The following is a 16587-nucleotide window of genomic DNA, read 5'->3' on the forward strand; positions in this document are numbered from 1 at the left end:
TGATAGTTTTATTTTATTATCATAAACTATAAATATTTTCAATTTTTTTTATGATGACATACAATATATTATACGCTTGTCGCGTTTTGGTTTAAATGAGTTGGTGAAGGTACCTGCAAAAAAATACGTAATGCAAAGAATTTTTGACGCGGTCGCTATACTATAAATAAACAAAATAAATTATGTAAAAATTTAAAGTGAGTAGGTAGGCAGATTGTTTCAATGTATCTACTAAACTATTGCACTTTTACAATTTGAATTTAAAAGAGAACATCTATACTAAAAATTAAACTGTAACAGATTTTTAAGTATGGTTAAATTTTTTTGGGTAATTTTCGTTTTTTGGTAAGTGATTTTTCTGTCTATATCTAAGCCGCGCATCGTGACGAAAATAGTTGTAAATGTAACTTGTTAGATTTTGAATTCATACTACGAGCACACTGGGTGCATTTTATCTTGTTATTCATTTTGATTTTCTTGAGAAAGGGAATGAAATTCAAATCGTATAGTTGCGAATGAAGTCGCTAAGTTCTTCTACAACAATGTATATAATAGGAAAAACTTTGCTTTTATATGATTTATATACTATATGAACGCGATTACTAGTGAGTAAATAAATCTATATTAAACTGTAATTTTGTTAGCTTGTTTATAAAGAAAAGCTGTAGGCTACGACTGTAAGAACTATAGGACCAGAGCAGCAAAATTAAACATCAACATTTGTTTATGAGAAATCTTCGCTACATCCTAGTGTCCTAGTTTTACAAAAACGCATAGCTCTTATTTAATTCATTCGATTTAATCTTTTTTAGATAACGCCTATATATATGTATATATTAGATAGCGCCTTTTATTTTATAAAACTTACTTTTAACTACTGATAAATGGAGGAATACCAAAGACTAGATCGATATTCACATAATAATATAATGGTAGTCTGTAGCTGACAGCAATAAAATAATACGACTTAACTGTTAAAAAATTAAAAAATTTTGATTTACGTTAAACAGCAGTAAGATGTTACAGGCTGAATAGTGATCGAAAATATATCACTATAATATTTACAAGAAAATAACTAACACCTTACGTTACTAAATGAATATATTATTAAATACGATTGATGTATAAATTAACAATTTTTCAAATATAGAGGTAAAAGTATTATCGTTAAAATACTACGAAATGTTTTGCAAATTTTTGTAATTATTTCGACTTTATCTTGAAATTAATTGCGCAATTGAGATAATATTAACTACACAGTAAGGAATACTGACTCTATTTATACTTAAGTATTTCAGTAAATATTAAATGAGAAACAAATTAAATACATAAAAGTCAAGACCAATAATTGTGTTTGCTTTCTTGCTAGAAAACGAAAAAAAAAACGACTTCAATTACATCGACAAATAATATAACAGTCGAAACAAATTAACAAACGCACTAGTGCCACTACGACTTTCGAAGGTTTACCGCGATTTCTCTGGGATGCCATCATCAGGTTTCTTCATACAATCAGCAAAACATCATCATCATCTTTTATAAACAACAAAGACATCCACGACCACACAAAATATATATGGTCGAATTGAGAAACCTCTTCCTTTTTTGAAGTCGGTTAAAAGCATATAGCATGGTGACTGGTGAAACAGACCCAGAACAGATCAAAGAACTTCAATAGTTTAAATTGTTAATTTTTGATAATTTTGCACATCTTTTAGTATCTCTTAACTTGTATTTTAAATGAAACAGTTAAGTACTGTTAAATAAATATCTAATCAATTTTAATCTTATCAATTCACCTACAATTTAGTTTTCTTGCAATACGAACTTGGTCTAGTTCATGTGTGTCATGGGTAGGGTTCATAAAGATTACAGAAATAAATCATTTTGTATAAAAATATTATTGAAGCGTAAAACAGTATATTTTTAAATTTGTTATTGCTACTTTTAAGTTCCAGGTTTATTGCATGATTGTAAGAGTCATGGTCAGGGTTAATTATTAATTTATTTTTTTCAGTATAAATGATCGTGAAAGCTTTAATAAAAGAAAATTAGAGTACTTAAAAAAGAATTTGCTTTTTAAATAGGTTGTACATATTGTACATATTTATACATACATAATAGTACAAATAAAAGCTTACACAGAATATAGAAATAATCAGTAGTAACTTTTTGCTATTCTCTTAGTGTTATAATTTATTTTAATACTTTTGGAGTGGCAATAAATAATTCATTTTTATTTTTAAATACTCTTTCGTAGGAACTTATATTATGTATTACTGATAAAAACATCCGTATATAATGATTACAACAATTTCAAATACAAAATTTTAACATTGCACATGAAATGGCTTGTAAGTTCAATAAAAGTTAAATGATATTCAAATGTTTATTATTATGTTTAAAAGGATACTACTAATATAATTTAACAACTAATTATTGTACATATAAACCAAATTTTCAAAAATTAATAAGATAATAAATACTTGCATTTTTTTTATAAGTATATATTACTAGTATCCCTTTAGTTCTCTTCGTTTGTACAATAAGGGCATCATTATTTACTCCCATTACAGGTCAGTTTTATTTATACAATTCTTAATGGGATGTTATAGGCTGATTCAAATCAAAATTAGTATTTTTTAATTTTATCACAAGTGACACAATTATATTATTCTTATAACAATTTAAAAAAAAATCGTAAAAATACAGTATAATGCAAATGAATATCATAATATAATTAAAAAATGAGTCGTGGTTTGCTTCCAGTGATCATGTAACACTATGCAACATGGATGTGGTCAAGCATCATATTACTCTGCTATTACCCCGCTGCTTGCATTCCATACAAACATTAAACCATATTGTAAGAACTTATACACACCACACATATGCTATTATTTAAGCTCTGTATAGTCATACAAACAAAAAACTTGATATAACCGAATATTCATTATTGATAAATATAATTCATATATATAGTCAAAACTAACATTGATTCTGCTATCAAAATTCCCTAAATTTTTACGAATGGTTTTGGCATTATTGGAAACAATTCATCCAAGTCTAAGAATTTTCTAAATGACATTTAAAAAATTTTTTTTAAAAATAAGGGTATATAAAAAATAGTATATTTTTGAATTGATAATAATTCTTAAATAAATGATAATCTAATAAGTGTTTTTTGATTATCAAAATATTATCAAGCAATTCTCAGTGCATACTTCTAATTAGAATATTGGTTTATCAATTTATATTTTATCCAATCTCACTGTTGAATGTAAATAAATAAATATTATTTATGAATAAGGTAACTTTATAATTGATAAAAATATTCTTTTTTTATTTTGAAAGTAATTCTTGGAAATATGTAGAGAATGTTGTATAGTATTGTATATGGAGAGTTGGTTGATACCAAGATTAAATTTTTTTCTTTTGTTTATAAGTAACAATATTGTTGTATTTGCCTATATTGGGAAGGAACTTTTAACATTTTCTATTATTAATTTTTATATAGTGTTTCAAAATAAATCAATAAATATAGTACTCATTAAGTACAAAAAACATTAACATAAGGTACCACATAACCTTAATCCACAATGAATGAATATTATTATGCATGACAATGTGATGGCTTGAGTGGAATCACTATAGCCTAGGTTCACAACCATCAGATTGTGGCCTCCAAAATAAATTATGCACATGACATCTAATTAATTAGTTCCTTCCTTATTTATTGAGTTAATCATTGGTATAAAACATAATAAGATGGATGACACTTTTTTATATACCTTTATTTAAATGTAGTTGATACCTTCTTTTATTGCTGTATTTTTATATTAATTGAACATTTAATTATTCTGTGATTTAAAATAGTTGACGTAAATGTTATATCCAAAGCTATATTCTTACCTATGTCAGTTATTGGAGCTTTTGTACTATAGCCTTTCAAATGGCCAGAGTCAGAGTCATCAAGCACTTCTGGTTGTTCAGGCAACCCAGCTACTACGAAGTAGTCAGCCACTCTTCGTTCGTCCATTATTTTTATTTTTTATTTTACTCTTGCTATATTTACCTACGAAATAGAAAAAAAAATTAAAAATAATTCAAGTTCTTTTTAAAGGCTTTTATTTAATTTAATTTAACTTTTCTATAACATCAAATAAGAACTAGCTAAATGAATTTTTATTAAATAATTATTACAGCCATTTATATATCATGATATAACACATCGAAACTAATTATATCATTAAATAAAATAAGATATTGAAAAACATGAACCTTTGAAAGTCAACTTACAAATTATTGGTACAGATAACGAAGTATACAAGCGAACGACGCATAATCACTGTAACGTTTATTAGTTCATCACATATTTAAGAACTTTGTAATTAAAGCTTAACGAAAAAGTCATTTTATAGTTTAAAACGATTTATGTAGGACTTAAATCTTATGCAAGTTACGTACTTCACATCCACAATCACAAATCACATTATTTATCCACAGATTATCATACGCAAGTGTCAACTGCCAAAACAAAATCACAGATTACAATTGTACTCACAGATAATAAATCTAACCTTGTAAATTCATCGAAGTTATGATTTATATTTATTACTAGCTGATCCGGCGAACTTCGTATCGCCTAACACAAACTTTATCGTATGGTATTAAAGTTCAAATTGACTTTTAAGTATTATCACAAATCTTTTGTATGGGAGTATAGAAAAGTGTTGTTTTTAGACTTTTTCAGGAAATTTAATTTTTTTTTTGAATTTTTCTCTCCGTAAGAACCATCCTCGTACTTCAAGGAATATAGATTTATTATATCAATGCAGTATACACAGCTGACATAGACATAGCCCGCAGCCTTAAACGGGAATAATAAGCTGAAATTGAATAGCTCAGAAAATTTAAAACATCTTGGTGTAGTCGTGCTTAGTCATTATAACATATACGTAAAATTTATTTATTTATTTCATACATAATCTCAGTAAATCTTTCAGTGTTCAAGCTTCTCGACTTTGGAATTCTGTACCTTCGCATATTAGTAGACGTGTACAATCTCTTTCTCTGTTTAAAAAAAACTGTCAAGAAGCATTTTGTTGATATTCAAATTGAATAAAATATATATATATATATATATATATATATATATATATATATACACACACATATATGTATATATAATAGAGTAAGATAGAAATAACAACAACAAAAAACTAGCTCATTTTAGGGTTTCGTCTTCACTGTCCGTCCGTCCGTCCGTCTTTTGTCACCAGGCCATTTTTTCCACAGGGAATAAATAACATTCTACGAGGTAAAATATAGGTACACAGTTCTTTAGAGTGATGTATTCGTCAGTTTCTAATAATTTTCCTTTTAAAGGGGTGTTTACATGGTCACGAAATAAATGAGTCTACCAAAGTAGCTCATCTAAAAAAAATCAGCCAAGTGCGAGTCGGACTCACGCACGAAGGGTTCCGTACCATTGATTAAACTAAATATAAATAAATGTTCTGTAAAATATTTAATTGTTAAATAAAACTTTTAAGCTTTTAAGCGTTTACCTAGTGTTGATTTTAATATCGGACAAAAAGCGGCAAAAAAATCACTTTTGTTGTATGAGAGCCCCCCCCCTAAATATTTTTTTTACTATAATTTTATTATTTATATATACAAGTAAGTATTTTGTGAATATTTTAAGTGCCTACCATTTATTGGAATCGAGCACAAAATCGCGTTTTTCATTTTATTTTGTTTTTAGTATTTGTTGTTATAGCGGCAACAGAAACAAATAACTTGTAAAAATATCAACTGTCTAGCTATCGCGGTTCTTGAGATTAGAATTATAGGAGTATATGAGATCTCACACACTCTCATAACTAGGTATGAGAATTTAGTTCGCATTTGTTCATGTCTTATGAGATTTTTTCTATAGGGTTCATTGTAAACTATAGCCATGCTTACACACTCGTTGGATGGTTATGCAGAAGTACCATGTCTGAGTAGCTCATATATAAAAACAAACTAAAATTAAAAAAAATGTAGGATATTTTTTCTCCTTGAACACGATCTATAACATCTATAGAAGAAGGCATTATAAACATATTATAACGTCTAGAGAATCCCATTGGAAGGAACAGAGTTAAATACCCTATAAATAAATTAATAATCATGCTATTTAATAATTTGTAGTATATATATATATATATATTCTTCGTTCGCAAACAAAACAAACCGACTTCAATTACATCGAGAAGTAATACAACGTAGGTTGTAGTCAAGTAAATACACATTATTTCCAGCAAAGGCCAGGTGAAGAGTGCCCTAAACCGAAGAGCATGTATGAAGGGAATGATGAAAGTGGACGAAGCGAAAGAAGTATGTAAGGATCGTAGCAAGTGGAAAGAAGTGGTCTCTGGCCTCTAGGCGTGATTATATGTATACACACTACCTTTCGATTAAAAAAAAAATCATCGAAATCTGTCCATTCACTCAAAGTACTGAGGAAACATACTAAAAAAAAATACAATCGAATAGAGAAACTCCTTCTATTGGAAGTCATACCTATATTTTTCTCTAGTCATAGTAAAATAAAAGAATTTATTTTTAATTTTAAGACAGATTTACTTTACTATATATCCTCAGTATAAAAGTGAGTGAGAAAGAATATACTGGAACGTTATACTGCATGTAAAGATTAATAAAATAGTTAAAAAGCCCGATGTGGAATATTAAGAATAAATAAAATACAATAACTATTATACAGTTATTTATTCACACATCAATAACAATATCTTTCTGTGCCTTGGATGAAGGTACCAAATTGTCATTCATTTCCAAATTTCCTATACTAGTGCTAACTTGAGCACCCGAAAATAGGAGTCCTATTGCTCCTTCTAATTCACTTACTCTTTTACAAACTTCTATTTCTTCTCTAATGTCCTCTTTTAATGATGTATAAAGGCATAAATTTTGCTCGGAAAATAATTTTATTTTATTTTCAAAAACATCAATAAAAACATTCACTGCATCAATAACGATTCTTGTAAATCTTGCTTCACCAAGGTTTTTCCTGAAGAATTTTAATAGCAGGCCTATATCTTTTTCAGATAATCCATTTATAGCCATATGTAGAACTTTCCTTCTAAGCATTTCTTGTATTAAAGCAATTGTTTTCTCTGGAAATTTCGTAGCTACATAGCTCTTGAGTACGACAGATAGAGCTTTAGTGAATTCCATTTTCCTCAAAAACTTATCAAACTCTGCAACTTTGGTTGCCTTCTGTTTTGTAACCACAACATCGACAGTTTCAACATGATCGGGGGCAAATTTAAACAAACCTTTTTTATCTTCCAATAAAGATGCTGGTTGTACTCTTTTCCTAATAGAAATAACTCCGTCAATCATGCCAACTGCTAGCACGTCATCACGCTCTGATATAGCCATACTGAGTACTGCATTTGGGAAATCAATATTGTGCACTACTTTAAAAGTAGATAAATCATAAATTTTTACATGTCTGTCTAATGAGGCAGACATAAGTCTACTGTTGTTACTTGCCAATGTTAATGTAGTTATGGTTTTATGGTGCTGTGAAATATTTGCAAGTAATTTTCCTCCATTAAATATATCCCAAACTTTTATATCTGTACCTCCTGCACTAATGAATATACCTCCAGATGGGAGAAATAGAGTTGATTCTACTGGACAACCATGGTTAACTGTTAGAGTAGTTTCATTGGATCTACAGTCATACAGTTTTACTGTATGATCATAGCTACCAGATAGGATTATATCTGGTGTCATTGGACTAGGAGCACCTGCTCTAATATAATCTGTGTGTTCTGAAAAGCTTGCTATTTTTTCTTCGGTTGCAATATCCCATAAGCAAACCGATTTGTCATCAGAGAAACTGAGGACCTTGATTTGATCTCTTGTGAAAAATGTTCTGTGGACCTAAAATTTTTAAAACATAATAATAATTACTGCAAGTTTATTTATACAATTTATTTTTAATTCCTAATGCAAAAAGAGGGGTGTTATAGATTTGACACCAATGTCTGTCTGTGGCATTGTAGTGTTCGATCCAAAGGACTGTTTTTGATATATTTTATTTTTTTTACATAAAAGTGAGTTCATTTATAGTGGGTCATAACTATATTTGGTAAACATTGATTTAACAGTTAGAACAGCTCTCTTCAGAGATAATGTAAGGCATAAAGGGACATTATTGTGTAGGACTTTTCAATTTTTAATGTAAATACTTACAAATGGAAAAAAAACAATGTACTTACAGGTCCCGTGTGTCCATTGAAGACTCGAAGGACATTTTTAGATTGAACATCAAATAACTTCACTGCTGATTCTTCACTCCCAGCTACTAAAAGTCTTCCATCTCTTCTAAATGTGCCACCGTAAGCCGCTTCAACGAATTTTGAAATATTTTTTGCTACAACTTTAGTAATTGGATCGTAGATCTAAAACGAAAAAAAAACAAAATGGTTAAAACTTTAAAAAAATTACAATACACAAATATTTAATTGAACTTATATTACCTGTACTCGAACAGAGCACGTTGCGGCGAAATAATAAGGTTCCACTGGGCTAAAATCTATGTAGTCTATAGCACCAAATTCTTTAACTAATACAGGCAACTGTAAAATAAAGAAATATAAAATAACAATTATTTACAGATTCAATTTACTGACAAATTTCAACACGAAAGCTATAGTTATTTTTACCCCTAATTTCTTCCAGTAAATTACATCTTCTGTTAAAACAGACGCTGGTTTCTTGTAAACTGCTTTGTTTGTCTTTTTGAACGGATAAGAAATATGAGCCATTTTTAATATAATAAAGTTATTTCAACTTAATATTAATAAAATTAATTGAAATTTTCGGTAGCTTGCAATTGCGATCACATTGTTTTTAAATTGTGACATTGACATTCAAAGCATTTCAAAGTTCAAACACATGGGCAATATAAGCCACAGATTATTTATAAAATTGTATGGGTCTGTAGACTTGTAGAGTAGGCAATGTAGTAGTCTCAATTTACTGATATATTTTTTTAATTGCTAGAAGCTGTTTTGTTATTTATTTAATGTAATTTAATATAATTATGTAAAAAGAATACTCTGTATAGCATTTTTATTTTTATTTTTTTTTTATTCAAAAAACCAACAGCTTATAGCATACTATTCTTATTATAAAGCATATAACAAATAATATAGCCAATAACAGATTTCCCTAAGGTTAACAAATTGATATTATGGAGATATCGTTGACAAAAAAGATAAAGAAAACAACAGTCACAATCAGAACATTCCGATACACAAAAAATGCTTAAGACAATTTTGATGCTGAGACACAGTGAACTAACAGTTAGCAATACACATATATAAATAACATAGTAAAAGAAGCATATATAAATAACACAATAACATACACGTCATACATATACAGATACATAATTTATACTTATAGTTTATACATTGTTACGGTGACTCGTATTTTTATTATATTGGCTTTGAATATCCTTTTAGAATTTTTGAAGATATCGACGTTTTTAAATAATGTGTTATACGTATGAGGGAGTCTCAGTAACAGCGAGTTTTTTATATAATTCGAATAATGTTGAGGAACTTTTAACATAGATGTATTACGGATACGTTTATTAGGAGTTCGAAAACCTATTTTAGATACTAGGTGTGGGCAATCAATCTTACTATTTATAATGTCATAGAGCAGACCCATATCCAAAAGAATACGTCTCTGCTCCAACGAAAGTATTTCATGTTCCGCGCAACCATCTTCATAATTTTTACAAAATTTACGACATTGAAAAGTTTTAATGTTTTATGATTTTTTTTATGTATATGTTCTAGGCGGTTCTTATAAATGCGGTATTGAGGTGACTATATAGGGCTAGCATACTCCAAAATGCTCCGTACATAAGCAAAATAAACACACTTAATAGCTGATATATTTGTAAACGGTTTACACACGCGAAAAACAAATCCCAGGTGTTTATATGATTTCATTAGTATATTTTCTATATGATGTGATAGTATCATTTAATGATCAAAGTAGACTCCCAAATCTCTCAAACTTTGTTTTCTGTTAATTTGTTCACCATTAAAATGACAGCTATATATATAATTTCATATTTTTAATGTGTAAGTGTGTATAATGTCTATGTCTATGTGGCTACGGCATTAAAGAATATAGTCGACTCTTCTCTTCCCGTTGGTGTCGTAAGAGGCAACTAAGGGATAACACACTTCCACTACTACCTTGGAACTTAAAAAGCCGACCGATGGCTGGATAACCATCCAACTGCTGGCTTTGAAATACACAGGCCGGAGATGGGCAGCAGCGTCTTCGGTGCGACAAAGAAAGCCCTGTGGTCACCAATCCACCTGCCCAGCATGGTGACTATGGGCAACACACATGATTTCACGCCATTTTTGGCGCGAACTTACGGAGGCCTACTGCACTATGCAATAAGACTGAATTAAACTGAACTAATGTCAGCATTCTAAATATAATTTTTTAGCGTACTTGACTTATTACGCGAAGGCTTTTTTAACTTAGCTACGCTTCAGCCTGTAATATCCTATTATTGTCTTTCCTCATGTAGGAGAAGGATCAGAGCTTAATCCACCACGCTGCTCCAATGCGGGTTGGCGGATATATTCCCTGTATGAGTAACGATCGCTATCAGGTGTACATGATAACAACCGGGACCGACGGCTTAACGTGCTCTCCGAGGCACGGTGGGAAGAACCACAAGGACTGCACAAACACCCAGATCACGGCAAACACCTGTATGGCCAATACAAATGTTTGTTATGTGCGGGGATCGAACCCGCAACCGCCAGCGCAACAGGTACAATCCATGGCTTTAACTTAGCTAACAATTCATGTAATATAATTTTTACTTGAATTAATTAAAAATTATGTCATTTTTCAATGTTTATGAAATTTGGTTCTTACCAGTTTCATAATTCCATTTATTAATTTTCTACATTAGCATTACTGTGTAATGTCAGTATATTACTGTCAAAAATGTCACGTTGAAGAAATTTTGATTCTGGTTATTGTGTAATTTCAGATTTGTTTTAAACATTGCAGACAATTTAATATACATAATGTTTAAATTACTTAGTAGACATGGACGGCGGAGTGGTGTAATTAGTATGTTCTGTGAAAAGAACATTGAGGTTAGAAAAGCAAAGGTATTTTACTTCTACTCTTCAGCAAATTCTGTGCGATTCGCTTCCTCTGGTACTGATGCTGGGAAAACAACACCTTTAGTTGATGCTATTCCAGAGCCGCCACCGGTACCAGATCCGTCGACTATTTCCGATTTAACAGAAGCCGTTCAGACTTTGGCTGCAAATGGCGAACCTACTTTTGCCAGTCTTGGTCTTGGAGGATGGGGGCCCGTGGGGATTGTACAGAACTGCTTAGAATACCTACACATCTCACTTGATGTTCCTTGGTGGGGTGCCATCATGATTGGAACTGTAGTAGTGAGGGTTCTTATGTTTCCTCTTGTTATTGTTTCGCAAAGAAATACTGCAATTATGAATAACAACTTACCAGAAATACAATTACTCCAAATGAAAATGACACAAGCCAGACAAACTGGAAATCAATTGGATGCAGCTCGTTATGGACAAGAAATGGTGCTATTTATGAAAGATAAAGGCTTAAGTCCTTTAAAAAATCTTCTTGTGCCCCTAGCACAAGCTCCTCTTTTTATTTCATTTTTCATGGGCTTAAGAGGTATGGCGAATTGTCCTGTAGAGAGTATGACATATGGAGGATTGTGGTGGTTTACAGATTTGACTGTACCTGATCAGTACTTTATCTTACCTGTCATAACAAGTCTTACGATGTGGGCGACAATTGAAGTGGGCGTGGATGGTGGACGTCTTGATTCCCAAAACATGCATTTGATGAGGTACTTCCTAAGAGCAATTCCACTTGTCATGATACCTTTTACAATAAACTTCCCCGGAGCAATATTAGTTTATTGGTGTTCAACTAACTTCATTTCTCTGTGTCAAGTATCTTTCTTGAAGATACCAGCTATAAGAGAATATTTCAAAATACCTAAACTTATTAAACACAGTCCAGAAACTTTACCGATTAAGAAAAAGGGATTTGTTGATGGTGCAAAGGAATCGTGGACAAATATGAAGCTGTCGAGAGATTTAGCGGACAGGCAAAGAATTGATGAAATGATTTTCACTAAAGCTGGAAAGGGGCCCTTACAAAAAACTTATAAATATGATCCTACAAAAGTAATAAAAATAGAGGCCAAAACTAAATAATGGTTACATTAAATATAGTTTTAGTTTGTAGTAATGTAATAAATTTTGTTTTAATAATCTAAATGTATCTTTATTGTATCACCTCTATGTGGTCTTAAAAATTATTTTTATTTTAAGAGATCTTTTGAATGTGTAGTTTTTTTATCTATATAATTAATAATTAAATAGCATATAAAACACCCCTAGAATTTTGTATGCAGCTTCATAATATTTTTATAGCTGTTGATGGACTGTTAAATATTATATTTTATTTTCGTTTCTGTTGCACGCCTTGGATGAGGTTGTGCTTTGCTCGTGCTTTGCTCATATTTCTATAACAATGCATTAATACAATACACATTGAACTATAAATTAAATATCATTTGATGTCTTTTTTTCAAAACTATTACATTAAAAAGAAATAAATTCAGTAAATATTGGATGTCAACATTTTGGATATATGGATGGTAGCAAAATAACCCGAAAACCACTTAACGAAATAAGCTGTTTTTTATGTCAGGAAACTAACCAACTAAGAAACCTATTGTGAAGTCTGAAAAATTCTTCATTTTCTTATAATAAATATTTTTTGTTTCTACCATAATAAAATAATGAATAAAAGCCATCGGTGACTTTCTGGAAGAACCAAATCGACTAATCGAATTTATAATCGTTGTCGATCATTAGTTCCGTAACAAGCTACTAGAGGGTGTGTATTTACCGGTAATAATAATAAAATTATGAGTCCGTTTCCCTTTTTGACATATTACAATACTCAAATTGACATTCTTATCCACTTTTTTCTTTTTTGTGAACGATCTGACAATAAACCAGTATAAATAGACTACTTTTTTTAGATTTAACAAACAAATTAACATTTTTTATTACTTACTGTAGGTTGATTATTTTTTTGCCGTTTGAGTTCATATTAAATCGTAAAAACATATCTCCTCAAGCGTCAAATAAAACCAGAACAGGCTTCCTATATAAGTTTTCAAAACAAAGCAAATACTAATTTACGCTGTAGGTACATAAAGACCGGCGCGAAAAACAATTTACTTAATATTGAAACATAAATGGGAAAGCTCCAAAAATATACGTATTGTGTTACTGGGAGCGTTGAGAGTCGGCACGTTTGTTGGAATGTTTTCGACAGAAATAATAATAAAGAGGGAAGCCATAGCTGTTTGAACAAAGCAAAGATCTCAAAGGATGAATGCTTAGAACGCAATCAAATTTGTAGAGTTGTTGAAAGACGAAGAATATCATGATATATTGCAAACATTGTTTAGAAATGATTACGGTAGGTATTTTTATCTTAAGTTGAGCAATTTTGCGCAGACTGTTAAACATTTACTATGAACGATAGGCATTAATATTAAGCAGTTAGTAGGCATATATAAAGTACGTACCTAGTAAGTTTTGTTTTAAGTATGTATGAATACCTATAAAATTACCTAAAATGTTTAAAACTATGCTACAAGTGAAAAAGAAATATTAGGTAGGTATCAGTGGCGTAGCGAGCTTAACTCGCGCCCGGGGCACGATACGTTTTTAGCCTTCCCCCCTTTTTCGAAAACCATATAATATGTCCAGGAATATTTTGTTCTTAGGACCATTTGGCGCCCCTTTGTGAGTAGCGCCGGGGGCATGATGACCCCCTTGGCCCCCGCCCGCTACGCCACTACCTACATGACATCAGAATATATACCTGGGTGACCGAGATTAGCTCGGTATTTTTAGTAATTTGTGTTTTTTGGAAATTATATTTAAATACGAATTACATATTGATAAAATAACTAAGGTAAGGCCACAGCAGGAATTTTCTGCTCAAAATATGGAGCAGCCTGACTGGGGTAGTACCTCGACCTTACAGAAGATCATAGCTAAATAATACTGTTTTCAAGCAGTATTGTGTTCCTGTTGGTGAATAAGGTGACTAGAGCCCGTGGGGGATGGATTAGGGATTGGTTCGGCACCGCGCTTGCGATGCTTTTGGTGTTGCAGGCGTCTATAAGCTACGGTAATCTCTTACCATCAGGTGAGCCGTACGCTTGTTTGCCGACCTAGTGATGTAAAAAAATATGAATAATATTTTTTTATACCGACAATAATAAAAAATATAAATAAATACATAAAATCAAAAATAAAAAATAATTAAAAAAAATAATGATAAAATATGAATAATATTTTTCTATTTTACCGACATAATAATAAAAAATATTAACTGGTTATTTAAATAAAAAAATAACGAGTGCAATTAGAAAAAAAAGAAAAAATAATAATCGATCCGAAAATATGAGGATTTGGACCGTGGTACTTTCGGTGGATCGTAACCTGAGCTATTACAACTTTATTGACAAGTGCGAAATTTACTTTCGTATTCAACGATATTGTAGGCATTTTTTCATTGCCTAAAAACAGGGATAAAACGACATTTTCTAAAAATGAATCCTAGCTAAATTTATTTATGTCCCCCGAAATCCCCCCATACTAAATTTTATGAAAATCATTGGAGCCGTTTCCGAGATTCAGATTCTATATATGGATGAATTCATATACATATACAAGAATTGCTCGTTTAATAGTATAATATAAGATATAACATTTTACGAAAAAAAAATGCGTTTATTAAATGAGTATGTTTGTTACTTTTCATTTTGTCAGTCGTTTCAACGAGTGGATTGTTAATGGTACCTTTAGAAGGTCCATAATATATCTTTGCCTGTCGAGGATTCGAACTTAATCCTACTTTCTCAGAGTTTCCGCAGCTGCGCCGACATTATAATCACAATACTAGTATAATTGATTTACTTTTCTGTTTTTGTTTATTTCAAACAAGCTACGCTCCAAGCTTTATTAAACGATGAAATTTAAATTTTGTTTTTGTTTGTTGTAATTTTTTTTAATTTCTTGAGAAAATATCGTTTTATTAGGTAACTTATAATAATAGAATAAATAAATAAATTAACGCGCTCCAATCCGAAATAGCCTCAAAACTAATTAAATTCTGAGGATTAGCAGTAAATGTTTTATGTGATTACGAAGAGAAAATTACTGTCGAAATTAAAAACATTGAAGACTAGTGGCGGATTTACAAATTTTCCGGCAGTAGGCTATTAAATTTTTGCCGCCCCTAGTGACCTCTGAAACTCGATACCATATTTCCTAGTAGGAGTACATTACAACCCTCAAAAAGGTTGTGGTCACAGCTATCCAAAACGGCTAAGTGTTAGTCGAGATTATTTCGCCAGACCTTTATTCTTAGTTAGCCATTATTGTACTAAGGTTGTGGAAATTCCCATTTATTTTATGGATCTATACAATAATGTTTCAAAAATAAAATTTAGGCAATTTTTGCCGCCCCCTAAAACTTGCCGCACTAGGCTCCAGCCTTTCTTTTAAATTAACGTAGGTCCACTAAGGGCAGATTTCAACGGCGTTAATGACGTTATTGGCATATTTGACGGCGTCATCCGTATCGTAACGTAGCGTATCTGAGCTTCCTAAAAGCAGAGATTGAGCCATCGTCCCCAGTTATAAGGCCGGTTCTCAGTGAGCCGCCACTGAGCGAATCCGAGCGCCTAAAAGTGAAAATAGCGGCACAGAGATCACACACCACCACTTTCATGACCAATAGCAATAGGCAAACTCTCGATACCCGCTTCGTGGCACTGCAAAATTCCATCCACAGGTTGGTCTCTCCAATAAAGACGACGTATCGCCGTGCGTTTTGACCTTCAACATCGACGGATCAACATTATGGCTGTAAGGGAGTTTCTAAGGGTTGACAATCCACGAAAACCGGTTAAGCTGAACACTCCTCGAACTAAGGCCGATAAGGCACAAGTAATTCCACTCAGGCTGAGACCGGCATCGAGCCCGCTAGACCATGCTGTTAACATGGCATTAGTTGAATTCCTAGCCATAGTAAAAGCTAATCGAGAAATTAACTTGGCCAACTGCAAAAAGGTCTTGCAGGCCTACCTGCGAGGCAGCGAAAATTTACTTATGGTGCTGCTTGATGAGGCAGAGGCAGCCATATATAATAACGACACGTCCCAGTTTATCAAAAGACACATGTCAGGAAAATATATAGCAGCATATATCGCATATAAATATAAATAATATATTAATAAATTACACTATACTATATATTAATAAATACATTAGAAATAAAAAAAAACCAATAAAATAAAATTCCTTATTAACAGTAACATAGGTTAAGTGTACCGTACCGTACTTGTACGTAAAACAT

At 31.4% G+C, this 16587-nt stretch overlaps 3 protein-coding genes across 3 annotated transcripts in view; 1 reads left to right on the forward strand and 2 right to left on the reverse strand.

The window, feature by feature from the left end:
- The window catches only part of LOC123658882 (DENN domain-containing protein Crag), a 51348-nt gene extending 46812 nt beyond the window's left edge, over nucleotides 1-4536 (reverse strand). The window contains exons 1-2 of the mRNA XM_045594173.1: nucleotides 4300-4536; nucleotides 3913-4075 (exon numbers count right to left, since the gene is read on the reverse strand). Of these exons, the coding sequence (XP_045450129.1) occupies nucleotides 3913-4039 (127 nt within the window). The 5' untranslated portion in view covers nucleotides 4040-4075; nucleotides 4300-4536. The remainder of the gene's footprint in view (nucleotides 1-3912; nucleotides 4076-4299) is intronic.
- Nucleotides 4537-6762: 2226 nt separating this feature from the next.
- On the reverse strand, nucleotides 6763-8849 carry LOC123658976 (U3 small nucleolar RNA-associated protein 15 homolog). The gene is made up of 4 exons (XM_045594265.1): nucleotides 8748-8849; nucleotides 8562-8660; nucleotides 8301-8483; nucleotides 6763-7962 (listed from the first exon to the last, which is right to left on the reverse strand). The coding sequence occupies exons 1-4, from the start codon at nucleotides 8847-8849 to the stop codon at nucleotides 6781-6783; spliced, it is 1566 nt and encodes a 521-aa protein (XP_045450221.1). The 3' UTR covers nucleotides 6763-6780.
- A 2202-nt stretch (nucleotides 8850-11051) lies between these two features.
- On the forward strand, nucleotides 11052-12413 carry LOC123658812 (mitochondrial inner membrane protein OXA1L). Its single transcript, XM_045594111.1, has one exon. It carries the CDS (start codon nucleotides 11160-11162, stop codon nucleotides 12348-12350), a length of 1191 nt encoding a protein of 396 aa, XP_045450067.1. The 5' UTR covers nucleotides 11052-11159; the 3' UTR covers nucleotides 12351-12413.
- The last annotated feature ends 4174 nt before the right edge of the window (nucleotides 12414-16587 follow it).

This window comes from Melitaea cinxia, chromosome 13, assembly GCF_905220565.1.
Source record: "Melitaea cinxia chromosome 13, ilMelCinx1.1, whole genome shotgun sequence".
Taxonomy (NCBI): Eukaryota; Metazoa; Arthropoda; class Insecta; order Lepidoptera; family Nymphalidae; genus Melitaea; species Melitaea cinxia.